This window comes from Equus przewalskii, chromosome 3, assembly GCF_037783145.1.
Source record: "Equus przewalskii isolate Varuska chromosome 3, EquPr2, whole genome shotgun sequence".
In the NCBI taxonomy this organism is placed as follows: Eukaryota; Metazoa; Chordata; class Mammalia; order Perissodactyla; family Equidae; genus Equus; species Equus przewalskii.
In genome coordinates this window covers 28,750,283-28,776,915 of record NC_091833.1, presented here as the reverse complement: position 1 = coordinate 28,776,915, position 26,633 = coordinate 28,750,283, and the positions used below count along the sequence as shown (strand labels likewise).

The following is a 26,633-nucleotide window of genomic DNA, read 5'->3' as shown; positions in this document are numbered from 1 at the left end:
TTATTATGCCCATTTTACAGATGAGGTTCAGTGACTTGCCCGAGGCCAGAAGCAAAGTGGCAGAGCTGGGATTCAGACCCAGGCCTTCTGACTCCCAAATCCACCCTCTTTCCACAGTGTTGTGGAATTTCTCCAGCAGCCTTGGTTCAACTAGTCATTGGAAAGGAAGCTCTTCAGACTTCCTTCCGTAACTAGAAACAACAAACCCAGGATTCTTTCCATTCTCAAGTTAGGGCACATCTGACTCTCTGTTCCTTGAGTTCCAACAAAAGTAGACAAACATCTGTCTCTTAGAGACTTGCCAGCTTTGCCAGGAAGAAAGGCTTGGGCTGTCTTACAACCCAGTAACCAGCCCTGTAGCAAGTCTGATTCGGTTCTCCAGGCCCAGCTCTCTGAGGCCACAGCCCTGAAGGGCAGACGCACGCCAGGAAAGCCAGTCACAGCTGAAGGCGGGGCCTCCATTCACACCAAAGGGCAGGGGCCACTTGTCCATGTCACCTTGGGAAATTTCCTGATGTACATAGGGACCCAGTCATCTTCCAGCCTTCAGAGGTCTTGGCCAACACTCCTGTTCTTGGTTTCAGATGATGAGTTTCCCAAAGAGCCCCTTCCCGGCCCGAGGTCACTTTGATGTCAGCGGAACTGTCGGTGGCCTCTCTCTGACCAGTCCTAGTGGACAGCTCATAGCCGTGAAGAATCTGTCAGAGAATATTGAGGTAGAAGTTGGGGGTGCTGTCAGAAGTCACCTGGTTGGTTCCAAATGTTGGTGGGTTATGAAAAAAAAATGATTAAAGAGGAGAATCATTAAAAACGTGCCTTACCCTATCTTAAACATTACATTTCACTTAAAACTATAAATACATATCATTGTCAAACTTTGGGTGTACAACCAAAAAGTTTCTTTAAATCTGTTGATTGAAATTTTAATCATCTACATTACCTAAACCACCCTCATAATATAGCCCTAAAATGTCCAGAGAGATTTTCTTTAAGGTCAAGCAAAAATATAAGCACACCATGGTGCAAGATGAGTTCGAATTCTTTCGAGATTTTAATGATTTTTTTCCTAATCTACCGTTTTCTCATCAATGACTAATTCCATAATAATTTTTAGCAACTCTATCGTCTTCTCAATGCATTCAACTTAAGTTTTTATGCAAATAGTTCTTTCTTTTCCCACTCCTACTTTGTCATTTTATGTCACTCTATGAAATATATCGTAAAGTTGGCCTTTACAATCACAAGCACAACAGATGTAAGTAGGTTTGGGATCAAACACCGCTGCCCGTTGGTGAGCAGACAACTCCACTGGCAGGAGGGAGCGGCTAGGGTTACTGTAGAGAAGACGTCACAGGCTGGGTGCTCCGTAAGCAGGTGCTGAGAAAGAGTTTGCTGAGCAAGATGTTTGTAGGGATCAACACCTGTGAAGAGTGAGGAAGGCAGGCAGGATTGGGCAGAAGGGGGAATGAGACTTCAGTCCAGACCTCACAGGCCTTGGTCCACCCAGAGAGGGGCTCTGCAGCAAGTATTAGCCGCCAGGGTTGCATTAATCGTGTTTCTTATTTTCTGTATCTTACGATGCTTGGATATCATAAAAATCTTGCTGGCCGGGGAGAGACTGCCCCTCCCAGGGCCAGCCAATCCTTAGAGATAGCAAAGCGCTCTGCCTGGGCATGCCTTGCGTACGCAAACCAACCAATCCCCAATCCCCCTTAATCTGAGTCCCACACACCAAGCTTGCGTTTCCCTGGCCTGAAGTCATCCCAGGGGCCGGGCACCAGGCAGCCAGAGCCCACCCTACAGCTGAAGCCTGCACAGTTATTCTGACTGGCCTAGTGGTTTACTCTGCCCTGTCTTGCCTTTCCTTTGGAAACCCCAATAAAGGCCACGGCTTTCCCCTGCGCCTGCTTCTGCCTCCTGCCAGGCGCTTCCCCTGTGGCCCTGTGTGGCACGGTGGTCTCCTCCTCTCAGGAAATGAAAGAAATAAATTCTTCTTTCCATGGCATTGACCTCTCCATGTCGTCACTTAGTCACCTCCATAAATTAAAGTCCCATGGGTACAAATGAGACGAGTGGCCTGCAGGAGGCTAATATGTCTGGGCTTTATACCGCCCCTCACTCAGTCACTGGAAGCAGGTGGCCCTAGGAAAGGAGTGCCTTCAGGTGAGGCGAGTCTCTGCAGCTGGGGCAGACCCTGAAGGAGCTGAGAGCCGGAACCCGTCTGCTGACCACAATCCCCATGACCAAGCAGCAGGTCCTTCCTGGAACGGGGAGCTGGGTGACGCATTCCCGAGTCTACCATAGAGAGCTACTAGGAGCAAACAAACAGTGCATAGTGGGCATCAATCAGTCTGTTTTAAAAGGGAATGGAGAGCATCGGTTAACCTGGAGAACTGATTAAATGGAGAGTGGTTATGAGAATTGTCAGAGTAGCGACAGCGACAATTGTTGAGCGTTACTGTGTATCTGACACTTGGCTAAGCATCTTGCATGCAATATCATTTTTAATACTCTCAATGAGTCTGTGTGTTCGATAACAAGAAACTGAGGCTCAAAGTGGTTTGTTAATTGGCTGGAGGTCCCAGAGCTATTATAGGGCAGAGCCAAGACCCAAACAGGAGTCTCTCTGCCTCTTAGTGCCTGTGCTCCGAACTTACACGTACTGGCTCGACACTTTCATCAACGCCAAGAATGCACATGGCATCTTTATACAGATTAGAAAAAGTCTCCCGTCTTTCTATGCAGATGCAGCCCTGAGCCAGGGTGCATAGCATGATAAGTGTGATAAGCTGAATAAAGGCCCCCCAGATGTCCATGCCCTCATCCCTGAGCCTGTGAATATGTCACCTGACGTGGCAAAAGGGACTTTGCAGATATGATTAAGTTAAGGATCTTGAGATGAGGTTATCCTGGGTTATCTGGGTGGGCCCAGTGTCATCACAAGGTCCTTATGGGAGTGAGGGAGAGGGGAAGCTGATTCCAGAAGAGAAAAAGGCGATTTCATGACAGTAGCAAGAGGTCAGGGTGATGCGAGGATGGGCCATAAGCCAGGGATGTGGGTGGCCTCCAGAAGTTGAAAAAGGCAAAGAAGTGGATTCTCTCCCAGAAGGAACCAGCCCTGCTGATGTCAGCCCCACGAAACTGATTTTGGACTTCTGGCCTCCAGCACTGTAAGATAAATTGGTGTCGACGTGAACCACCCACTTGTGGTCATTGGTTACAGCAGCCCCAGGACCCTCACAGGATGAGCACAGCAGAACATGGATCTCAGTTCCCCAGGGGCTCACCCTGCCCAGCTCCATGCAGCAGCCCTGATGCTCGCTGGCCTTCCCATCCTGGCACACCCTTGATTTGACCATTTCTGATGACAGATCCTGCTGCCTCGGCTCTCAGAAGGACACAGCGAGCCAACCGTGTTGAACCTGACCAGTCCTGAAGCCGTGTGGGTGAACCTGACTTCAGGGCGGGCGGCTTTGGGGATCCAGCTGCACTGGAGACCTGACATCCCACTCACGCTGAGCCTGGGCTACGGCTACCACCCCAACAAGACCAGCTACGACGCCAAAACTCACCTCCCACCAAACGCTGCTCCAGGTAGTCCTCTCACCCGGCCAGCTTCTTGAGCTGCTTCCTAGGGTGAGGGGGCCTTCCTTCCTAGGGGAGGTGACCAGCTTAAAACTTGAGAATCAGAAGCCATAGGGAAAAAGAAAAAGAAAACTCTTGCTACATTTAGTGCTTATTTATGTTGTTGTTTTGGTATTATTATTATTATCATTATTATTATTCAGCAACTTTAGGTGAGAACTTACCATATGCCCTAAAGAAGGTGACAAGCACTTGCAGAACTGACCTCATTGAAATCCTCAAGACAACTCTTGAGGGTGGGGACTATTGAAATCTCCACTTTCAATATAAGAACCGAGAGGTTAAGTAACTGGTCCAAAGTCACACAGCCAAGAAGGGAGAGAGTCAGAAGAGACAGACCATCAGGGTTGGCTTCCCTGTCAAGTCACTTGGTCCCCCTCTCCCCTGATGTTAGCCCCAGTCTCCATGAGACTTCAGCCTGACATGGAGCCCCCTTTTCTGCAGATGAGCTGTGCACGTGGATCCTGAACCCAGAGGACCTGCATTTTGGAGAGGGTATCTACTATCTGACTGTGATCCCCGAGTCTGACCTGGAGCCAACCCCCGGCAGGGACTTCACAGTTGGCATCACCACCTTCCTGTCCCATTGTGTGTTCTGGGATGAGGACCAGTGGACTTGGGACAATTCTGGGTGCCAGGTGAGGAGAGGGCAGTGACGAGGAAGACAGAGCAGCTTGGGTGGGTATGTCTAGCTCATTTAGGGTCCCTTTTTAGTGCCTCTGGTGTACCATCTTGGGCCCCTCCTCGGGGCCTTTGCATATGATGTTCCCTGTCCCTGGAATGCCCCTCACCCCCTAGTCTAGTTAACTGCTCCTTCAGATCCTGCCTTAAGTGTCACCTCCTCCAGAAATGCTCTGGACCCTCTGGCTGGGTCCGATTTCCTACTGTAAACTCTCAGAGCACAGGCGACCGCCTCCCCCACAGCAGTACGCAGAGCAGTCATTGACATCGACTTAGGAGATCATGGAAAGATGTCTGTTCCCCTGGTACACCTGGGGCCCGTGAGGCAGGAACAGCGCACTCTGCTCCCCGTTGGGAAAAAATGACCACTGAACGAATGGACAAATGACTGGAAGCCCTGCTGAGTCTGGGTTGCAGAGGGAGCCCAGGGTGTCACTTCCAAGAAACCAAACTCAGAGCCCAGTCCTTCATTCTGTGCCAGGTGCTGTGGTCCGTGCTTTCCTTGTCATCTCATCAAATCTTCACGACAACCCTCTAAGAGAGTTGCTATTCACAGTTTACAGGTGGTAAGACAAAGGCTCGGGGAACTAACTTGCCCCAATCCCTCACCTAGGAGATGGAGGAGCTGGGTCTCAGACCAAGGTCTGTCTGTCTCCAGAGCATGAACCTTGAGCGACAGGCGGCCCTGCTTCTCCAGCGCCCAGCCCAATCTCACTGAGTCCCTAGAAGCACGTGGCTCTGTTAATTGCAATCAAATCCTGTCTCAGGTCAGCTCCGCTCTGCCTCCAAGGAGCCAAGGCCCGCGACAGTGTCCTGGTGGCACATGCTGGCTTTGAGGCCATGAGAAGCCATCTCTGGGGTGTCAGTGCTCCTCTCCCCCTCCCCCTGCCTTTGCATACGCTGTTCTCTCCCCTGCACGTCCTGCTTACTCACCCCGCCTGGAAAACTCCTATCCACCCTTCAATCTCTCACTCCAATGCCACCTTCTTGGGAGGCTGGCAGACATCTGGAGTCTCGCTCTGTTGGACGTCCATGGCACTTCATACCCTGAGAACAGCAACCTCCAGGTCTAGCAGAAATTTATCACACCTGTCTCCATCTACTAGACCAAAAATCCCTTCTTCCATTTAATTTACGCATAGTTACCATGTGGTGGGGATACAATGGGGAGAAAAACCAGGGGGCTTTCAGTCCAGCACAGGACACAGACAAGAAGTAGCTGGCACACCCCTGTCAAATGACAACAGTCACAAGTAGTGTAAGAAGCCAGCTCCCAACAGAGCCACAGAAGGGGACTCAGAGGCGAGCTCCTTCCAGGTTTGCTTCTGCTGCAGCTTTGGCCTCCTTGTCAGCTCCTGCCCTGGCTTCCGGCTGCCACATATAGGGAGTTCCCCCAAAGCACCAGGAAGAGACCAGGGTGCACTGAGATGTGCAAGAGATGGCGGGTTCCCCATGATCCCAGCACAGGCCTTTGTACCTCATGAATGAGACCCTGCGTGTGTGATGACCTTCTAGAGTCCTCACTCCCAGAAGCTGTCTGGTCCTCACGTCACTGGCACAGCACGCCCCCTGCCGGCTGCCCTTAATGGCCTGAGCTCAGACAGTGGGACGGTGTAGGGGCTGGCTGTGGTTCTGCCGTCAGACAGACTTGGGTCTATTCCCACTTTATCAAGACTAGCAAGGTGACCTTGGATGAGTCACCCTGCCTCTCTGAGCTTTCTCGTCTGAAAACGGGGATAAAGGATGGCTACCATCACAGTTGGGGTGGGACCTAGCTGAGATCAGGGGTGTAAGGTAGCTGGTGTGGTCCCCGGCACGTAGTGAGCACTCCACAGGTGAAAGTGATTGCTATGTTAGACAATTTGAGCATAGAGAAGACACAACTGCACATGAAACAGAAACCAAGGAAACAACCAACACAGGATTGGGCGTGGTGGTTGGGTGGGGAAAGCATGGGGACAGACTGGGGGAGAACCACTCAGTTACATGTAAGTTACTGGAAAGCGCCTAGCTTTTGAGTAGAGTCGTGGGCTCTCAGGGGCTTATTATTAAAAATATACACCTACTAGTGCATACATACGTGAATGTGGGACATTCAAAGGTCATATGTGGGAGCGTGTCATAGACCCCAAATTATATTAATCCAATATTGTGTACTTGATGCTCATTATAGATATATATATAGACACAGATATAGCTATAGGTACACAGAGATCTTTGAGGAGCCATAAATAAGTAAATGGGATCATTGAGTTTGGATAAATACTCTAAACAGCTAAAGAAGGTTCCAAATCTATGGACTGCGGACCTTAGGAGGGGGGAAAGCCAAAATTATTGCAAGGGGTCTGAGAGCCTGTATTCTTGCTCATATATTTTTTCCAAAGATACTAAAGGTGCAACTATTATCACAAGGGTATGCACAGATTAATTTCCAATGTTCAAAGACACCCTCGTGCTGGAAAAGGCTGGGAAAGCCACTGCCTTCCAGATCTTCGTGAAAACTCAGGAGGGCAAAGATGTTAGGCATAAATCAAGGCTGGTTCCTGGGCTCCCAGCGCTGAGATGGTCTTGTCGCTGGCACCTGCTTGGGTTTCTCCCTCCCCATGGCGGGTATGCCAGGTGCTCCCGTAGAGCCCACAGCTGTGTGCCAAATGCTGACCAGGATTGGGAAACAGTGAGAAAAACAATGGAGCAAACATGGAACTAAGCCCCACGTGGAATCCTTCATAAATGGCGCCACGCCCATGTGGAGAGGTCGGCCTTTGCTGGGAGGCTCCTTAAGGGAAAGAGACAACAGCTACCTGCTGGGGCACGTTTGGGCTGCGGCAGGTCCGTCCTCCCCAGGCCTTGAGCAGAGAAGAACTTTCCGCATGCCAGCATTTTCTGCTCCCTCTCACCTTCCACCTTGCGGTGGACTGTGGAATGAGAAGTTTGTGCTGGGCTGTGGAATTGAATTAAATCTTCTTTACCCACCCAACAGCCCTGGGGGGTGATCGCAAGCTGGCTGAAGGCTTTAGAGAAGGCCTGCCCCTCAGTGTGGGGTGTGAATGAAGAGCACATGGGGTTCCCCACCCTGGCCCATTCCTATCTCCTGCCCCTAACCTCACTGTCCCACAGCACAGGGGACCACGAGCCCAAGCTCCGCCTACATGCCCCACCCCCAGAGCCACATCTTGTCACCCTTACACCTGGGGTGGGCATAGCAGTAGCCAGTCCACTATGGAAGGATGATCCTGTGGGCCCTGGAAGCAGGGAATTCCAGGTCCAGGTCCCCACACCACAGTCTAGAAGTGGGGTGTCCCACGGCCAGGACGAGGTAAGGCAAGTGAGGCATCTGGAGTGCAAAATTTAAGGAGAGGCTCATTCTCAGGGTCACGTAGGGCCTGTCCTAGTCCAAGCTAGGTGGTATGGGCTGTGGTGGGCATACCCCCTCGGCCCCCTGACTCCTCATCCCGTGCAGAAAGGTGCAGCTTAAGGACAGCTAGAGCGGGACTCCAAAGCATGAGCCCAGGGGCCTAGATCTGAGCGGCGTAACATTTAGGGAATACGTTCATGGTGCTCAGACACCAGCTCAGGCTTTAAACATTTGTCCTTCCCTTTTCTTTGCATGGTTCTCCCAGTCTCGGTCTTTTTTTGCTCTTCGGTGTAAGATGACCAACAGTCCCAGCTTGCCAGGGACAGAGGGGGCCCCCAGGACTCAGGAATTTCAGTTTTAAAAGCAGGAAAGTCCCTGCAAAAATGAGACGAGTTGGTCACCAAGAGGTCTTCTCAGCACCCAGTCCCTTGCCTGGCCTAGAATGAGCCCTCAACACGTATCTGTCCAATGAACGAGCATCAGGTGGGAGAAGGTGCTGGAATGATGCCCAGTGAAGTTGTGATAAGGCTGCTTATGGAGGGTGGGGGACAGAGGAGCCTCCAGCTTTACCCACAATGCCTCTTAGAAAAGACAAAGCGGACTGACGAGATGGACAGTTGCCTGCTGAGAGTGATAGATGCCAAGATGCTTGTTATAGATAATATTCCCTGCATTTTAAAATTAATTTTTAGTTAAATAAAAAAGCCCAAGAGGAATCTTGAAGCTGGTGTCTCAGTAGCCTTCCCAGGCCCTCCCCAGGACAACGTCCATCCCTCATTGTGCTCCCTTGGGCTCGAGCCAGCCAGGGATGTCCTCGCATTTCCACTGGGGCCTCTTTGGGGTTGCAGGTGGGGCCACAGACCACCCCCTCCCAGACACACTGCCTCTGCAACCACCTCACCTTCTTTGGAAGCGCGTTCCTGGTGATGCCCAATGCCGTCGATGTCCGCCAGACCGCTGAGCTCTTTGCCACCTTTGAGGACAATCCCGTGGTTGTGACCACTGTGGGCTGCCTCTGCGTGGTCTACGTGCTGGTGGTGAGCTGGGCAAGGAGGAAGGATGCTCAGGATCAGGCCAAGGTGAGGGTGCATGGGCCCTGGGAATGGGAGGGAGGAGCAGGGCTGTCTCCTTGAAGGAGCTCCAGGAGATGGAGCCCAGGTGGGGAGCGGAGAGGCCAGCTGCGAATCCAGGCCTTGACCGCTGGGGTCATCCCATGCAAGCCAGCCCTTCAGCCTCTTTATCTGTAAAATGTCCTTTTTCATCAAATTATCAGGAGGATTATGATACGGACCGTTTATGGAGGATTTACTGCAGGGATTACCCTATTTAATGCTCACAATAGCCCTAAGAGGAAGGTACTGTTTGAGGGTTCCCAGACCACCCTTGAGTTCAATGATTTGCTAGGAGCACTCACAGAACTCAGAAAAGCTGTTGTACTCGTGATTATGGTTTATGACAGTGAAAGGGTGCAGATTAGAATCAGCAAATGGAAAGGCCCATGAGATCGGGCGACAGCTTCCAGATATACGATCCCAGTGGAGTCAGGCAGGCAGACTTAATCGTAGCAATGACGTGTGACAATATGTACAAAGTACTGCCAACACGGGAAGCTCACTCGAGCTTTGGTGTCCAGGGTTTAATTAGGGGCTAGTCACATAGGTATGGAGTGCCCATATGACTGACTTTAGTTACTCAGTCTCCAGCAACACTCCTCTCCCACCCAGAGATCCAACTGATACAGCATGGCCGGAAGCCCTCACCATAAGTCACACTGTCAGCATAGACTATCGGGTGGGGCCCCAGGTCCCGAGTATTCAAAACACTCTTATCATGTGGGATATCACAATGACTTAGAGGTCATCTTTCAGGAGCTGGCCACGAGCCAGTCCTTTCTTTGGAATGTGCAGAGTTTGGACAACCCAAGCCTGTGAGTTCACCCTTTAACCCTCACGCCATCCTTCTATCCAGGTGAAGGTCACAGTGCTGGAGGACAATGACCCCTTTGCCCAGTACCACTACCTGGTGACAGTCTACACCGGACACCGGAGAGGGGCAGCCACTTCCTCACAGGTACCTGCCCATGCAAGACCCCTCAGTCAGCACGTCCCACCCAGCAAGGCACTTGCCAGTCCACTGTCACTTGAGCACAGCGGAGTTTGTGTTGTAGGATTTCTTCTCTTTGGGTTTTTATTTTTTAGGGGAAAGAATCTTTTTCTCAAAAGAACACCCTAAGACCCAGGATTTAAAAAGATGGAGGAGTGGGTGAGGGGAGAGTTGGGGTCTAGTGCTGTGCCACTGGCCATCCTCCTTATCCTATCAAAGAACAACTCACACAGTCAGTTGGTCACCTGCGTGCAGATGTGCTCACGAATGAAAAGCAGTCAGGAGACTGTTGTCAGTGAATACAGAGAAACCAGAATTTATAAGAGAGGGGCAAATGGAAAGAAAGAAAAATGTCCACCATTAGGAAACAATGCGTCTTAAATTACATTTATTAGGTAAACTGATTAGCTGGCATCTAGCTACTGAGCTGTTTGTCCTTGAGCAGGCTGACTAGAGGCAGTGAAGAAACTATTTCAGTTGTCTGTGGATTCCCAGAAATCCTTGAGCGTTTAGCTCTGGAGCATACAGCAGCTTGTCTCTGTAACGTCTCAGAGCCTTAGTTAAGTCCGGCCTGTCCCAGATCCCTCATTGGAATATATCATCCCCTGCAGCGGCCTCCAAGGTTCCCTTACTGAAACCGAGGGCTCCGTGGAACACAGTTTGAGAACCGCTGGCACTGTGTGTACTGTCCTGGAGAAAGCTCCATTTAAAAAAAAAAAAAAATGACATTAGGCTTCATTAGAGCAGGGCATTTGTCTGTTTACTTTTTATTTTTTAAATCTTATTATTTCCATTTATGTATACATTGGTTTTATTTTTATTTTTTAAATTGTTTCATTTTCATTTATTGCTATGTCTTAGGTCCTCGACCAGCTGTCTAACACAGAGTAGGTGCTCAGTAACTATTTGTTGAATAAATGTAAGAATCACTTTTATCCATCTAATGAAACATTCATCTCACTTCCATTTGACACTGAAGAAAGGAAGTGAAAACCTGTGATCCACAGGCCATTTCTCTTTGTGGAGAGTTGTGGTCACATTTCAATATGATATTGTCTTGGTTTGGGTTCTCCTAGCACAGTGGTTCTCAACTGGGGGTGATGTCGCTCACCCCAGGGACAGTTGGCAATGTTTTGGGTTGTCACAACTTGGGAGAGGGGAGATGATACTAGGATGTGGAAGGCAGAGGCCAGGGATGCTGCTAAACATCCTACAGTGCACAGGACAGTCCCCAGAACAAGGAATTATCAGGCCCAGAATGTCTACACTAGAGAAACCCTGTAGAGGCAGACTCTGAAACAAAGTTTCCAGCACAAGTAGTTGATTTGAGAGGGGATCCCAGGACACCCCAGTAGGGGAGTGGGAAGCCAGACAGGGAAGAGAAGGAACCAATGAAGGGTGTCCTATCAAACTGGTTACCCCTGTGAGCAACTGCAGGCTAATCCCACTGGGGAACTCTGGAATCTATTAAGGAATGTGGGCCTCAAATTCATCCCAGCCGAGGGCTGAGGGAGCTGGGATGTTTATCCACCAATCCCACCAGTCACTGGTGGAGGATGGTTTGCAGGGGCCATTAATTCTCCGCACTTCCAGCCTGCTCCTCTAACAGCCAGAGAAACCCCCAGGGAGACACACAGCTGCCAGCAGTTGGATGTGGGTGCAGGGAGTGCTGCAATGGTGAGGCTGAGGGATGTCGGTGGAGCATAGTGATATCTGCTATGGCTGGTTTTGACTCAGGAAACCAGGCATGCCCATCAGCATCACCTGGATAGCTTCAGAAAAACACAGATTCCTGGGCTCTGTCCTCAATATTCTTACTTGACAGGTCTGGAGTTGGGCCTAGGAAGATGTATTTTCAATGTAGCAGGCACTCATTCATTCATGTCTCAGTGCCGGCCACTCTGGAAGGCACTGGGAATGTCATTGTTAGGGAGGAAACCAGTTCCTGCCCTACAGTCCTTACGAATAATGTATGAGAAGTTTGAAAAGGTCACCAGGGAGCATTTTATAACTCATCTTGAAGACATAAATGCAGAGAGTGTCACCCCAAATCTTCATACAACTGAAAAATAACTCAGGCAGGCCCACGATGGGAGGAGAGGAGAGGGGAGGAGAAGAGAGAGTGAAATGGCTATGCTTCATGGGTTTTCATTGGTTTTTGGACACTTAAAATGAAACATGGCCAGTGGGGCTCAATCACCACCTGGATTTAGCCACTCCTGATCTCCATATTTCAGGTGACTGTCACGCTATATGGCCTGGAGGGAGAGAGTGAGCCCCACCACCTGTCAGACCCCGACATCCCTGTTTTTGAGCGAGGAGGAGTGGATGCCTTCTTACTCTCCACCCTGTTCCCCCTGGGGGAACTGAGGAGCCTGCGGCTGTGGCATGACAATTCAGGGGACCAGCCCTCCTGGTAAGTTAGGGGTGAGCAGACCACAAGGACCTACTATGTGTCAGGCCCAGGGCTGGGCACTCCGTATTTGTTGCCTTGCTGATCCTCCTGAGCCTCTACAAGACTGAATCTGCATTTCACAGATAAGGAAACTGAGGGTCAGAGAGGCCCCCAGTCCACAGATTGAATCAGTGGTTAGGAGAAGGACAGGAAGTTGCAGCCTTGGGGTCCAGTGCGATCCCCACCCTTGGCACTGTTGCAGCATCAACCTATCATTTAGCCCCTAGTTTCCCCATCTGTAACATGGGGATAGATGCCTATTGTGAAGACATACCCCGCCCAATGAGAGGAGACTAACGAGACTTTGAACTGATTCTCCAGTAAAAGAGGCAAGAACAGCTGCCACTGCTGAGCACTAAGCTAGACCTCTCTGTGCCTTTTCTCACTGGATCCTCACAACGACCCTCAGGGACAAGGACTGTTACCATCCTCCTTTTACGGTGGGAAAATCCAAGCCCAGGGAGGATAAGTGACTTGCCCAAAGTCACACAGCTGGCAAGCTCAGAGCCAAGACCCGTCCCTATTCTAGAAGTCTGAGGCCAAAACTAGTGACTCAGAGGAGTGGGTTCCAGCCTGACTGCCCATCAATGGCTGGTAGCTTTAGAAAAACACTGCATTTCTGTTGCCGTCTTTGATTGACCCAAGGGATTAAACATGAACACTTTAAGTGCTGTAGTTTGGACTCTGAGATGGAGATGAGCATGCAGGGGGTTCCTCAAGGAGTGCCTGGGATCAGCGAGGAAGGGAGGGAAGGAAACAGGATGGGCAGAAGGAGAAGAGCTTCGACACAGCACAACAGCTTGGCTGACCCTTGGGGGCCCCGGGGCTGTCCCATGCTGGACGGAGATGCCCAGGTCTTGATCACACCCAGGCCCTGCACCAGTGGGTCACTGGATGTCGGCCTCCCTAGGAGGGTGTGTGACCTCAACAGATATTGCTCTTGCATGCCTTGTGGGGCCGTCCTCCCGGAAATGAGAAAATGCATGTCCTCATTATGCAGTAAATGCTCACTAAAGAGTGGCTATTGATGTCACTACTATTCTCATCAGCTGTAAAGCAACAGGGAAAACGGCTGCTACTGGATCTGACTTCCCAGCAGAGGCAAGATGATTTTATTACTTCCCCAGGCCTCGAAGACCTAAATCAAGTTAGATGATATCCAAGAAGTCCTGAGTCCAAGACGGATGGTAGGCTCATTCTCTGGGTGGAAGCCCGCGGAAGGACCGGGGTTTGTGTACTTAAAAGCCTGTGCTTCCCTGGACACACACAGTGTAGACAATTTGGCTTTCCTCACTAGTGTCTGGATGCGGGCCCTGGGCTTGCTGCCTGCGTCGGGGTTAACAGCCTCCGAATGCACCGTCTTGCAGCACGTCTGCGAAATGTGGCGGCCTCCAAGAGCTGGCTCTCCACACCAGCTGAACTCCCCACATGAGGCCAAATTCACCAGTGATTGGGGCATTTTGATCAAGGCACCAAGAACAATGAAGAAAAATACAGTCTCTCTTTCCAGGAGCTCTTGTTTGGGGCTGAGGTTTGCAAAGGTGTTACCTTTGTGGTGCCCAAAGAAGTCTCGTCCCCCGACCTTGTCCTCAGAAGCGTGGGTCCGTCCCTTCTGCAGGTATGTGAGCCGGGTGCTGGTGCATGACCTGGCAATGGACCGGAAGTGGTATTTCCTCTGCAACTCATGGCTGTCCATCGATGTTGGAGACTGTGTCCTCGACAAGGTATTTCCGGTGGCCACGGAGCAGGACAGGAAACAATTCAGGTACTTTTGTTTTCCTTTTAAGCAAATGCTCTTTTATTTTGGTCTTTCATCTCTAGGGAAGTTGCACCATAATAATAATTTGCAGCCAAATAAAAGCACATTTGATCTAGCAGGTCTGGGTAGCTTTAAGTGTGACATTAACGACCAGTCAGTTTTTCTTGTTGGAAATGAGGGGCCCTGGAGCGACATGGACCCTCCAAGACATAATTACCTTCAAGATGGTGAAATGTTTGGAACAGTCATCCACATTTCCTTACTAATGTCACAGAATAGTATTTTTTACATGAGCGAGCAGGCTGAATTGAGCAGCGGTTCACTGTCTGGCCATTGGGGCTGCTTCTGCATGAGTTTTACCCCACACGCATCTTTCAGCATGTGTTTTCTTTTGCTTTACTCACATCCTTGCACATCTGTCTCCAAACACAGAAAAGCAGATAGAAATGTACACACATGTGCACCCGCACACACACACAACACCATAGATTGTTGTTTATTCTACATCTTTTAAAATGGCACGTTGCTCTAAATATGTTGCTTTTTTCCTTTAATGATATATCACAACATCCTTCCAGGAGAGTATGTTTGGATCAAACTTTTCCTTATTGGCTGCATCATATTCCATAGAATGGATATCCCACAGGTATTTCAACTATTCTCCTATCATTGGGCATTAAATCTCTTTCCAACCAATATTAAAAAATCAGGAGACTTCACAAAAAACCTATAAGTATGGAAATGTTGGACCAGCATTCCTGCATGCCACCAATCTGCTGGAGCTGATTACCAGCTTTCCTCTTATACGGGTCATGTGCTCTCAGTTTGCCACACTCCTCAACACTCCCTATTACCTTATCCCCAACCTACTTCACTCATTTATTTGACTTATTTACATCCACCTGGGTCTCTTTAAGCATTTGACTTTATGACCTCTACTTTAAATGCCTTCTGAGTTGGGTTTAAAAAAAAGTCTGTTTCCAGTGCATTTACTGAAAGCTGACTTTTCCTCCCAGCTGCTACTGGGAGCAGCTCAGTCTCCAAGAGGGAAAAAGTCTGAATCAGAGAGACTTGGACCCCAAGAGAGGTATAACACAGACATGGGCATGGATCACAGTGTCTCACATGCCTGCTGCTGACTTGCTGCATGACCCTGGATAAGTTACCTTATCTCTCCAGGTCTCAGCTTCCACCTCTGAAAAATGAGTTGTTCAAATTGCCCACCCCAAAGGGGACCTGGGAAGGTCCCACGGAACGATGTAGGTAACATGGTTAACACAGCGAGTGGCTCAGAGTAAGTGCTCAGCTACAGGAGCAGATATTATCCTTCAGTTGCATCAAAACGTGGGATGCCTGGAAACTAGACAAGGAGCCTCTGCAGGCAGGACCATGTCATTCTTCCCATGAGTCCCGGGTGCCTGCAGAGCTCCTGGCACATGGCAGGCTCCACACATATTTGTTGAATGAGTAGAATGATCACGTGGTCAGTCACTGTTGGTGGCAACTGACCTCTCTCTTTATGTAGCTTTCCTCTAAGACCAGGCCACCCACACACCCCAGAGCGACAGCCAAAGTACAAACAACCCTGGAGGGTGCTGGCATTGACCAATCAGAACAGGCGCCAGCCGGGACTCGCAGCTCTGACCCTCTCACAAGAATCTGGGCCCCTGAGTAGCTTTTGTGGTTAAACTATATTCAACTCAGAGAAATACAACAGGTTCTTGAGGGGAACGTGGTGCTATTTTCAGAGAACTTGTCTTGCAATTTTGTGAGTGTGTGTGTGAGGAAGATTGGCCCCGAGCTAACATCTGTGCCAACCCTCCTGTGTTTTTTGTATGTGGGACACCGCCACAGCATGGCTCGATGAGCGGTGTATAGGTCTGTGTCCGGGATCCGAACCTGTGAAACCCAGGTCACCAAAGCAGAGCACACGCACTTAACCACTACGCCACCAGGCCAGCCCCCATTGTCTTGCAATTTTTATTCTCTCAAATTGAGTCTGAACCCAGAGCCTGTGATTTTTAACCACTCTAGTCTAATGTTCTAATTATAACAAAATGAATAATATTATAGTTATACTACTATATTAAAATTATAACAAAAATAACAATTGCTAACACTGATGAACACTGACCATAAGCCAGCTACTTTGCCAGATGCTTTACAAAAAGGATCACTTTTAATCCTTTCAACAATCCAGTGAGGCAGGTTTTATGATCCTCATTTTACAGACAAGTAAACTGAGGCACAGAGTAAAGTAACTTGTCTGAGGCCACCCAGCTAGTAGGAGGGCAGTCTAGGATTCCAACCCACTCTGTCCAGAGCCCCCATCGTTAACTCTAAGTGATGCTGTTATGATGCTGTATTTCTTCTATAACAGAGAAAGTAGGTGATAAATCTTAGAAACAAATCCTCCCCTGTCACCGCAGGATTGCTCCCACGAGACCAGGCTCTCCCCATTGCCGTCTCCCTAAACGCCTGCCCCTCCCTCCCTGTCCGCAGCCACCTGTTCTTCGTGAAGACCTCCGCGGGCTTCCGGGATGGCCACATTTGGTACTCCATCTTCAGCTGCGCAGCTCGCAGCAACTTCACGCGTGTCCAGAGGGTGTCCTGCTGCTTCTCCCTGCTCCTCTGCACCATGCTGACCAGCATCATGTTCTGGGGTGTCCCCAAGGACCCAGCTGAGCAAAAGATGGACTTGGGTAACTTCCTCTGGCGTGGCGGTCAGAACGAGTGGCTGGTGGACATTGGCCATCACTGCCTCAGCAATACCACTGCAATTCCAGAGGTCCCAAGACCACCCTCAGGTTCAATAACTCTCTAGAAGGACTCAGAGAAGTCAGAAATGCTATTATACTTATACTTATTACAGAGACGGGGTACAGATTAAAATCAGGGAAGGGAAGAGGCCTATGGGGGAGGGGCCAGGGGAGACGAGGCACAGAGTTTCCAGTTGTCCCCTCCCAATGGAGTTGTGGACAGCACTAACTTCTCCTGACAAGGATGTGTGACAACATATGTGGAGTACGGCCAACCAGGGACACCTGAGCCTTGGTGTCAGAGTTTTGATTGGTGCTCAGTCACATAGAAATGGCTGACCCCCTGCATGGCTGACCTCGGCCCCCAGCCCCTCCAGAGGCCAAGGTGATACCGTGTGGCCAAGGTCCCCACCATAAACCACGTTGTTAGCATAGACTATGTGGTGTGAGCCAAGACCGCAGGTAGACAAAGGCGTACCTATCAGGTAGGACATCCCGAGGGCTTAGAGGTCACCTCCCAGGAGCCACTCGAGGGCCAGACCTCCCTTTGTGCAAGGTGAATCCTTACTGCACAGCCGCCTTCTGGAAGGGCCTAGGGGACTCCCACTGACCCTTTCCCTCCCTCTGCCCCAGGTAAAATTGAATTCACGTGGCAGGAAGTGATGATCGGGCTGGAGAGCTCGCTGCTCATGTTCCCCATCAACCTCCTGATCGTTCAGATCTTTCGAAACACCCGTCCTCGGGTCACTAAGGAGCCGGATACTGGGAAATGGCACCGGGGGTCGCCCAGCCTGGCCCCCTCACCACAGCCTGTGGAGGATGGCCTTCTGACGCCTGAAGCAGTGACCAAGGCACGTCCTCAACCTCGGTGGTGTGGGGATGCTCTAGCCTGGGCCGAACTGGGAGTGGGGACCTGGCTTGGGGCCTGGCAACCCTATGCTGTCGACAGCGTCAGTTGTCAAGATTCACCAACTGCATGCACACACGTACACACACATCTACAAACACCACACACACACACACACACACAGGCATGTGTACACATGTGTACCTACACATACACAAGTGCACATCCACACAGGTATGCATAGGCACACACATGAACACATCTACTCACATGTACACATTCACACATATACGTAGACATAAACACATACATGTACACACATGTTCGTGCACATACATGTATGCATGTGCACATATACCACTAATACACATAGACACTATCACACACACATGCTCACAGAGACACACATATACAAACTCATACATATACACACATATGCACCACACACACTTTTTGAGTACTTACTATGTGCAAAATATTACACCTTCATTATAGATACCTGGCTGGAAGCCCATAGAAGGGACTCCCTCTGCATTCATGCACTCACTAAGCATTTTCTTGAGTACCTACTATGTGCTGCATTTTGAGGACTACAGCCTGGAATGCATCAGTTTACATCCTAGAAGAGGGGTTCTATAGGAGACAAAAGAGAAGCTCAGGGAGGTCCAATGTCATGTCTAGCGGGCACCGCTGTTACCACACCCAGACTGTCTGACCCCAGCCTGAATGCTCTTGACCGCCATGCTGCTCCCCTGCCCCCCTGACCCGTAGCTCTCATCGCCTTACCCACCTGGGCTGACTTGCAGGATACAAGGAGGCTCGTCAGCTCCCTGTTTGAAGCTCTGAAGCTGCCGTCCCCTGCCTCAGGCTGGGACTCCACGAACTTGATGGACATCAACCAACTGCTGGCTTTGCTGGAAGACGTCGTCTGTCTGCAGAACACCGCAGGGCAGGTGTTCTGGGGAGAATCCAAACAGAGAGAGGATCCCTTAACACTCACTCTTGGGTCTGTCCAAGTGAAAGGTGAGTCCTGACGTTTCTCTGCTGAGAGAAGAGCATGTTGGAGTCAGGCGGGACAGGACCAAGGGCCACGTCTGTATCACTAGGAGGTTAAGAAGTCCTGCTGGGGTCTCCCTCACCAGCCTCTGCTCCAACCACTCGCCACTGCCACCCTCTCTGTACCACAGGCACCCTCCTCTCCTCAGAGGACCAACCTGCCTGCCCACGAAAGGCCTTCCCACATGCTGGCCCTTTAATCTAGAATGTTCTCTCTCTTAGCTTGGCCAATTCGTACTCAGTCTTGAGTCTTGGCTGAAGGATTCCTTCCTCAAGGGAGCAACCCAAGACCCCAGCCCATAGCAGGTCTCCAGCCACACGATCTTTAGCCCCTGGGCTTCTCTTTCTTTGCTTTCACACTGCTGGCTCCCAAATCATGAAGTGCGTGCAGAGTTGTTTAAAGTCTGCACGGTCCTTCCTGGAGCGTGAGCTCCATGAGGTGGGAGCCATCTGACCGTCTTATCTCCACTGTTTCGCCAGTGCCTGGCCCGCGCAACACAGAGAAAGCATGCCACAAACACGCGTGGGATGACCTCGGCATGGGAGGTCATTACGGAATGCACAAAGCAAAAAGGCATGTTGCTCTTCCATAGGTGGGAAGAAGAGCATTGGCTAGCCTGATAACTGGGGCCACTCGGAAGGACCACCTCTGGGTACTGGCCCGGCCATTGATGGGCTGTGTGACCTTGGTTACTTCAGTTCTCTCTGCCTCAGTTTCTTTTTCTGTAAAGTGTCGGGGGATGCAAAGTCAAACTAGATCACTTTCCACATGTGTAGGGCACGACGCAAGACGATGGACAGGGCAGTAAAGAACACTGAGTCCCAGAGTGAAGGAGTGGCTCCTTTCTCCATTCTCTTCTAATTCTTCTAACTAAGTCAAGGAGAAAGTCTCATTGTGGTACTGCTGTGTCTTTAACACCTCTCCAACACTTGTCAATCTCTCTGGCAGACAGATGGTGGGCCTCAAACTCAGAGCCTTTTGAAACAATATTCAGCCAGAAAATCTAGTAACATTGTCTCATTTTTATTAAGTTCTATGTGTGGCATTATTCTGGTTTGAAACAGTCTCTCTGACTCCCCTCTTGCGCCTTTCCCATCCATCTTCCACCCTATCACTGCTACCAGTGTTTAGACCAGGCCGTGCAATAGAAGCTCCTACAGTGACTAGAATGTTTGTCATCTGCGCTGTCCAATATGGCGGCCACTGGCAACACGCAGCTCTTCAGCACTTGAAATGGGGCTCTTTTAATTTTAACTAATTTTAATTTAGACAGCCACATGGAGCTAGTGGCTGACATTTTGGATGGCGTGGGTTAAGAATGCTGCCAATTTTAACACAGAAGGCTGGTTACTATCTAAACCTTGTTTAGAACACAAAAGTGGGGTCTATAGCATGAGGCATTCGAATCCATAATTCTTGGTCCCGTCTCTGATATAGTGAATTAAATCTTCTACGGGGAGGCCAGGAGCCTGCATTTTTACTCAGTCGCTTTGGTGGCTTATGCGCACTGAAGGTTGAGAATGCACCCTGAGGGTTCGCCCTCAAGGCAAGGTCTCAGGGCTCCAGCCACCCTGGAGGATTTGCTCCAGAAAGCTGGGCCTGGGCTGCCCAGGAAGGCCAGCCCTGCAGGAGCTCTGTTGATGCCTGCGCTGGACACTTGGCCCTGAGTTCTGGGACTGTGGCATTCACAGCATGTGCCTTAGAACATGGACTCCGGAGTTAGCCGGACCCTGGGGCTCTCCTAGCTGCAATAGCAGCTGTGCAACTTTGGTCAAGTTGCTCAACCTCTCTGAGACTTCATTTCCTCCCCTATAAAATGGAAGTATTGACCCACCGAGCTCCTTGGCTTGTTGCAAGGACCAAGTGAGATCATAAGACACGTGAAACGCTTAGCGCCCAGCCTGACACAAAGCGGGTATTCAGTAAGTGGTGTTAGGATTGGGAGTGGTGGGATCTTCGGAAACGTTGCCAGGAGCTTGCAGCACAAAGGCTGCTGATGCTGGAACCTTTAGCCGAGGCTTCAGCGAGGGAGGAGGCTGAGTCAGAGGGAGGCGGGTTTGCCCTAGGCCTTTGCCAGCATCCTGGTCTAGTCTGAGCTGGCCACGGCCTTCTTCACAGCTCTGCATTATTTTCTCATCAGCTTCTCCCTGGTGACTGGGGAAGGATTATGGGGCAGGGGCACTCCATTTTGTCATCTCCCATATCCAGCTTCACGTACCCCCGTGAAGATGAACACTGGTCCAGACCCGACCCGGGGGGCCGGCTCAGTGGTGCAGCGGTTAAGTTTGCATGTTCTGCTTTGGCAGCCCAGGGTTCGCCAGTTCAGATCCCAGGTGCAGACCTACGCACCACTTGGCAAGCCATGCTGTGGCAGGCGTCCCACATATAAAGTGGAGGAAGATGGGCACAGATGTCAGCTCAGGGCCAATCTTCCTCAAAAACAAAACAAAACAAAACAAAACAAACACAGACCCAACCCGTTACAGCCTGAGGAGAATGTGTCCCTAGAGGGGCCAGCCTCCCAGCTCAGGGCCCAGAGACCAGGCCTGGTTCTGCCTGGAGAGGCCAATTTTCCCTTAGGAGGCACGAGGAACACTGGAAAGGTTTGAATTTGCTTTTTTCTTGCAATGAATATGCATCACCTCTGTAATTAAAACAAAAAAATACTGTTTTTTTAAAAAAAAAATTAGGAAGCTGAAATCTGAACAAACCAACTGTAGAAAAACAATCACAAGATAATCTGGGGAAACTTGACCTCTGACTGGTTATTCCATGCTATTAAGGGATTACTGTTAATCCTTTTGAAGATTGATAATGACATCAAGGGGTTTGTTTTTAAAAAGAGTCTTTATCTTCTAAGAAGCATATTACAATATTTAGTGACAGAAGGTTTGGAATTTGCTTCAAAATAACGCCATGGAGAGAGTGGGTGGGGTGCAGGTGACACACGACTGGCCACGTGTTGCTAATTTTGAACAATGGGTCTATGCGGGTTCCTCTCATCATTCCCATTTGCAGGTATGAAATTTTTCCTAAAACAAAGTTAAAAACAAAAGGTTAAAACTTACACTAGCTTTGGCACCAGGCAAACCTGGGTTCAAATTCGAATCTTGTACATATTAAAATATTTGCCGATGAGAGAATAGTATGTCTGGGATTTGCTTGAAGGTACTCCAGAAAAAAAAAGTTAGGGGGCAGAGATGATACAAGATTGGCAGAATGTTGGTAACTGGCGCAGCAGAGTGACAGGTATATCATTCTCTTCTCTTTGCGTGTAAGGAAATTTTGAGGATGCCCTCCGTACATTCAGAGCCCACCTGGCCGTGTGAGCCTGGCACCCCATCTTTCCACATCTCAGATTTCTCATGGCTTGGCACATAGAAAGTACTCGAAAGAGAATGCTGTTCCTAATACTGCTGTTTTTCTCGCAGGTGGTCTGCTTGGCCACTCAGCACCAGCTGATGCTCTCTGTCCCCTGTCCTCCAGAAATAGAGCAATGCCCAATGCCCACGGTGGGTGCAAGGGACCCCTGGAAGGACAGCGCCTACAGGCAGTGTCTCTACCTTCAGCTGGAGCACCTGGAGCAGGCACTGCTGCTGGTGGGGCCCCAGGGCTTCCCCCAAGGCCAGAGCCACGCCGGTGCCCTCAGGCAGCTGCAGACCCTGAAGCGAAGGCTAGGGGGACAGCCAGGCACCCTACCCCCAGCACGTACGAGGTAATCCACTCCCCTGGGGTGAGTGGGCACCTGCTCCCCCACTGCCCAGCCTGGGGCCTTCAGGGAGAAGGCATCCTGAGCAACCATGGAAGGATGTTCACCCACAGCTTCCTAAGAAGAAGCAGTTCAGGATTCCTGCACAAATTCAGGGAGAAGGGCTTTGAACAGGGTTATTTGCCAGAAGATAGTGATTGCCCTCCACACAGCACCTTACAGTTTATAACCATTTTCATGTGTGCTCTTTTCTAGCTGTGTGCCCTTGGACAAATCCCTCAACCTCTCTGAGCCACAGTTTCCTCATCTGTAAAATGGGAATCATAATGCCTATCTCCTGATTCAAATGTAAAACAAAATACAGGGGCCGGCCTGGTGGCATAGTGGTTAAGTTCGCATGCTCCATTTCGGTAGCCCAGGGTTCGCGGGTTCAGAATCTGGGTGCAGACCTACCCATTGCTCATCAAGCCATGCTGTGATGGTGTCCCACATACAAAAGAGGAAGATTGGCACAGATGTTAGCTCAGTGACAATTTTCCTCAAGCAAAAAGAGGAAGATTGGAAACAGATGTTAGGTCAGGGCCAATCTTCCTCACCAAAAAGAAAAAAAAAAATTTAAGATAACCAGTGACATTTGAATACAGATGGGTTATTAGACGACATCAAGGAATTCTTATTAATTTTGGTAGGTGTGACAATGGCACTAAAATTCAGTAAGAAAATGACCATTTTTGAGATGCATTCTGAAGTAGTTAAGGATAATTTTATATTCTGTCTGGAATTTATTTTTAAATATTCCAGCAAAAAAAAAAAGAGGATGAGGAAAGATGATCAAATATGACAAGGAGGTGATGGTTGTTGAAGCTAGTTGCTGGGGGTTTGTTGTGCTGGCTGATTTTTGTATGATGAGGAATTTTCATCATAAAAACTTAAAAAAAATTGTATAGTACCAGACTTCTAGGCTTGTCATGAGGAATAAGGGAGCAAATCTGAGTAAAGCACTTCACGTGGGGACTGGCTCCTAGTAAGCAATGAATGTGACCTCAGTAGAATATATATGTACTGCATAAAATGGATAGAATGAAGACTAGCCCTTTGAGGGGCCGGCCCGGTGGCTCAGTGGTTAAGCGTGCACGTTCCACTTCGGCAACCCTGGGTTCTCCAGTTCGGATCCCGGGTGCGGACACGGCACCACTTGGCAAGCCATGCTGTTGTAGACGTCCCACATATAAAGTAGAGGAAGATGGGCATGGATGTTAGCTCAGGGCCAGTCTTCCTCAGCAAAAAGAGGAGGATTAGCGACAGATGTTAGCTCAGGGCTAATCTTCCTCAAAAAAAAAAAAAAAAAGAATAGCCCTTTGAGATGGGTGCAAATTAGAGGAGAAAACTGAGGGTCTGAGAGGTCAAGGAGCTTGGCCAAGGTCATGCATCTGGTCGGGGTGGAGCTGGATTTGAACTTGAGCCCTAGGCATGTCATCTGACTATATCCACCCTTCTTTGCAGCTCTCCATGGGCGAGCAGGCCCCCTCGCGGCCTGCCCTGGTGGTGTGTCCTGGTAGGCTGGCTCCTGGTGGCGGCCACCAGCGGCGTGGCAGCCTTCTTCACCATGCTCTACGGCCTGCGCTACGGGCGGGCCAGCTCCCTCAAGTGGCTCATCTCCATGGCTGTCTCCTTCCTGGAGAGCATGTTTGTCACCCAGCCCCTGAAGGTCAGGACCTCAGCCCCGTGTGGCTGCCCTTCCCTTCTGCCCACGTTTCCCTTCCTGCCAGCTGCCCTGTCCTGAGGCTCGGGCAGCTCCTTCATCTATTCATTCAACAAACCTACACACAGCACCACCTCTGTGCAGGTCCCGGGGCAGCAAGCCTAATGAAGATAATTGCATGACAACCAGAGCTCTTAACACTCACGCCCACCCTCAGGAAGGTCCTTGCCTCCATTTTATAGATGAGAAAACCTCAGGTAAAGAAGGTCACAAAGACTGTGCCCTGAGCCACATGTATAAATAGGAATGATACCATATTTTCTCCATTCTAAGATGCTTTTGATTGTGAGATAGGCCAGCAATTTTTGGGAACTGTACCTTCAGAAAAAAAACACCAGGTTATTAAATGTGTGTGTCAATTGGAAGATACCTTCCTGTTTCTGAAAATGTCAAATGACTAAGAGAGCGCGTCAGAGTCAAAGAAACACGGAGCCCCGCCTGGAGCTCGGGTCTCAGCCCCCCTGGAAGGAGTGGGGGTTAGGAACACCCCTGGGGGGTAGCTGCAGGAACGAGGAGACATTTACAGTGAATCTAGGACCCGTCCAGTCCACAGAGGTGGTCCCATCCCGCCCCCTCCCAGGCCAGAGTGGCTAGAGAGTTTCCGACACGGGCTTAGGGTTCAGTGTTTTCCAGGTGCTGGGGTTCGCTGCCTTCTTCGCACTGGTCTTGAAGAGAGTAGAGGACGAGGAGGAGCCTGTGGCCCCTCTCCCGGGATGTCTGTCCGGCTCAGGTAAGGGCGCACGGGCGGAGGCAGGGGCCCGGAACCCACCCGATGAGGCTGGGCCAGCCGCCCCGGGGCGGTGTTCGCTCCCCTTCAGCCCTTGACCCCCGACTGGTGAACCACCCCTGAACCATCCTGAAACCAGTGACTCCTTTGTTGTCTTTTGAGCGATGCTGTTCCTTTCCCCACCCCGGGCCTTTCTCTCTGACCCCCAAGCGTGCAGGACCCCTCAGCCAGAAGGGGCACCTTGGGGGCCGCGCTCTGCACTGGCCGTCATTCTCTGTGCAATGCCCAAGCAAGCAGCTTTCTTCTCCAGGGTTCAGGCTCCTGCTCTTTACAATGAAACCCCAAACAGAATGAGTTTGCAGGTGGGCTGCAAAAGGTCATGGTGAGTTAGAGTTCAAGGGCAAGGACTGGCACACTACGGCCAGAGGCCAAATCCAGTCCAGTGCCCGGTCTGTAAACAAAATTTTCCTGGAACACGGCCATGCTGATCCTTGTTGGCGAGGCCCCTGATCGGCCCCTCCCCCAACCTGATTTCTCACTTCCCAGCCCAAACGCCTGAGGGGGCCCGACAATAAATGAACAACAAAACAAATATGCAAACAGAACGGAACCCACCCTCTGACCGTCTACGCAGAGATCTTGACTTGCAGGGAAAATAAAACAGGAATAGCCAAAAGCCCACGTCCCGACATCATTCCACAGTGTGGTCGCCCCTCACGGGCCTGCGTTCCTCCACTCGAGGGTAGGGTTTTGGCTTTGCAGATCCAAAAGATCCATTAACATCTCCTTCTCAAGACAAAAGAGCAATTTTTCGCCAAAGAGACGCCAGCCTCCAGACCAATTAAACAATGATTCAGGGTGTACTTGCTGTGTGCCAGGCAGTGTGATGACTTAAGAATGTGAATTACAGGAATCCACTCGTTGTCAGTGTATAATTCATTGATTTGAGTAAATTTATAGAGTTACGCAATCTTCACAACAATTCAGATTTTGAACATCTTCCTTACCTCCAAAAGGTTCCCTCTTGCCCATTTGAAGTCAGTCCCCACTCCCACCTCCAGGCAACACGGCACTGACTGGGTGGCACAGGTTGCTGTCCTTGGAATGAACAGACCATTTGGGGAGACACATTAAATAAGTAAATGTATAAGTAGACACGTAAGTGTGAACTGTGATGAGAACAGGCGGGAGAGAACAGGACAGTACAGCCCTCTCTGCTGAAAGGGTACTGAAGCTGGCTCCTGGAGGGCAGGAGAAAAGAGAGGTTGCACACTGGGCATGTGCAAAGGCCCTGAGGTGGGACAGAACTTGTCAGTTTATAGCAAATACTGATAGTGTGGCCGAAGCATGGCATATCAGGGTGGGGGGAATGGTTCAAGCTGAGGACAGAGAGGTGGGTGAGGAGCAGATCATGCAGCATTTTGTAGGTCCTGGGTCAATGCTGGGGTTTTGAAGTGTTTTATTTATTTATTTGTTTAATTAATTTTTTTATTTTTTGGTTTTGGTTGTTTTTTGAGGAAGATTAGCCCTGAGCTAACATCTGTCACCAATCCTCCTCTTTTTGCTGAGGAAGACTGGCCGTGAGCTAACATCTGTGCCTATCTTCCTCTACTTTATATGTGGGATGCCTGCCACAGCATGGCTTGACAAGCGGTGTGTAGGTCCTCACCCAGGATCCAAACTAGTGAACCCCAGGGCCACCGAGCATGGGAACTTAACTGCTGCGCCACAGGGCTGGCCCCTTGAAGTGTTTTAAATAGGAGAGCAGGGGGCT

The 26,633-nt window shown here is 50.1% G+C and overlaps 1 protein-coding gene and 1 long non-coding RNA gene across 6 annotated transcripts in view; one reads left to right on the top strand and one right to left on the bottom strand.

Moving 5' to 3' along the window:
• Nucleotides 1-26,633, top strand: part of LOC103554674 (polycystin-1-like protein 2) — a 97,997-nt gene that overhangs the window by 51,132 nt on the left and 20,232 nt on the right. The window contains exons 21-33 of one of the 3 annotated variants that reach the window (XM_070612354.1): nt 585-716; nt 3,372-3,594; nt 4,090-4,283; nt 8,530-8,760; nt 9,650-9,751; nt 12,022-12,200; nt 13,858-14,004; nt 16,501-16,700; nt 17,391-17,608; nt 18,411-18,627; nt 22,148-22,376; nt 23,874-24,078; nt 24,766-24,862. In XM_070612354.1, the coding sequence (XP_070468455.1) occupies nt 585-716; nt 3,372-3,594; nt 4,090-4,283; nt 8,530-8,760; nt 9,650-9,751; nt 12,022-12,200; nt 13,858-14,004; nt 16,501-16,700; nt 17,391-17,608; nt 18,411-18,627; nt 22,148-22,376; nt 23,874-24,078; nt 24,766-24,862 (2,374 nt within the window). Of the gene's footprint in view, nt 1-20; nt 898-3,371; nt 3,595-4,089; nt 4,284-8,529; nt 8,761-9,649; nt 9,752-12,021; nt 12,201-13,857; nt 14,005-16,500; nt 16,701-17,390; nt 17,609-18,410; nt 18,628-22,147; nt 22,377-23,873; nt 24,079-24,765; nt 24,863-26,633 lie in introns of those variants that run through there. The other 2 variants (XM_070612353.1, XM_070612352.1) reach the window with 2 other exon arrangements.
• The window catches only part of LOC139082223 (uncharacterized), a 43,162-nt gene continuing 26,673 nt past the window's right edge, over nt 10,145-26,633 (bottom strand). For 2 of the 3 annotated variants that reach the window (XR_011538016.1, XR_011538019.1), the window contains exons 3-4: nt 18,395-18,562; nt 10,145-16,679 (exon numbers count right to left, since the gene is read on the bottom strand). This is a non-coding gene — a long non-coding RNA (uncharacterized lncRNA). Of the gene's footprint in view, nt 18,238-18,394; nt 18,563-26,633 lie in introns of all 3 variants that reach the window. The other variant, XR_011538018.1, reaches the window with a different exon arrangement.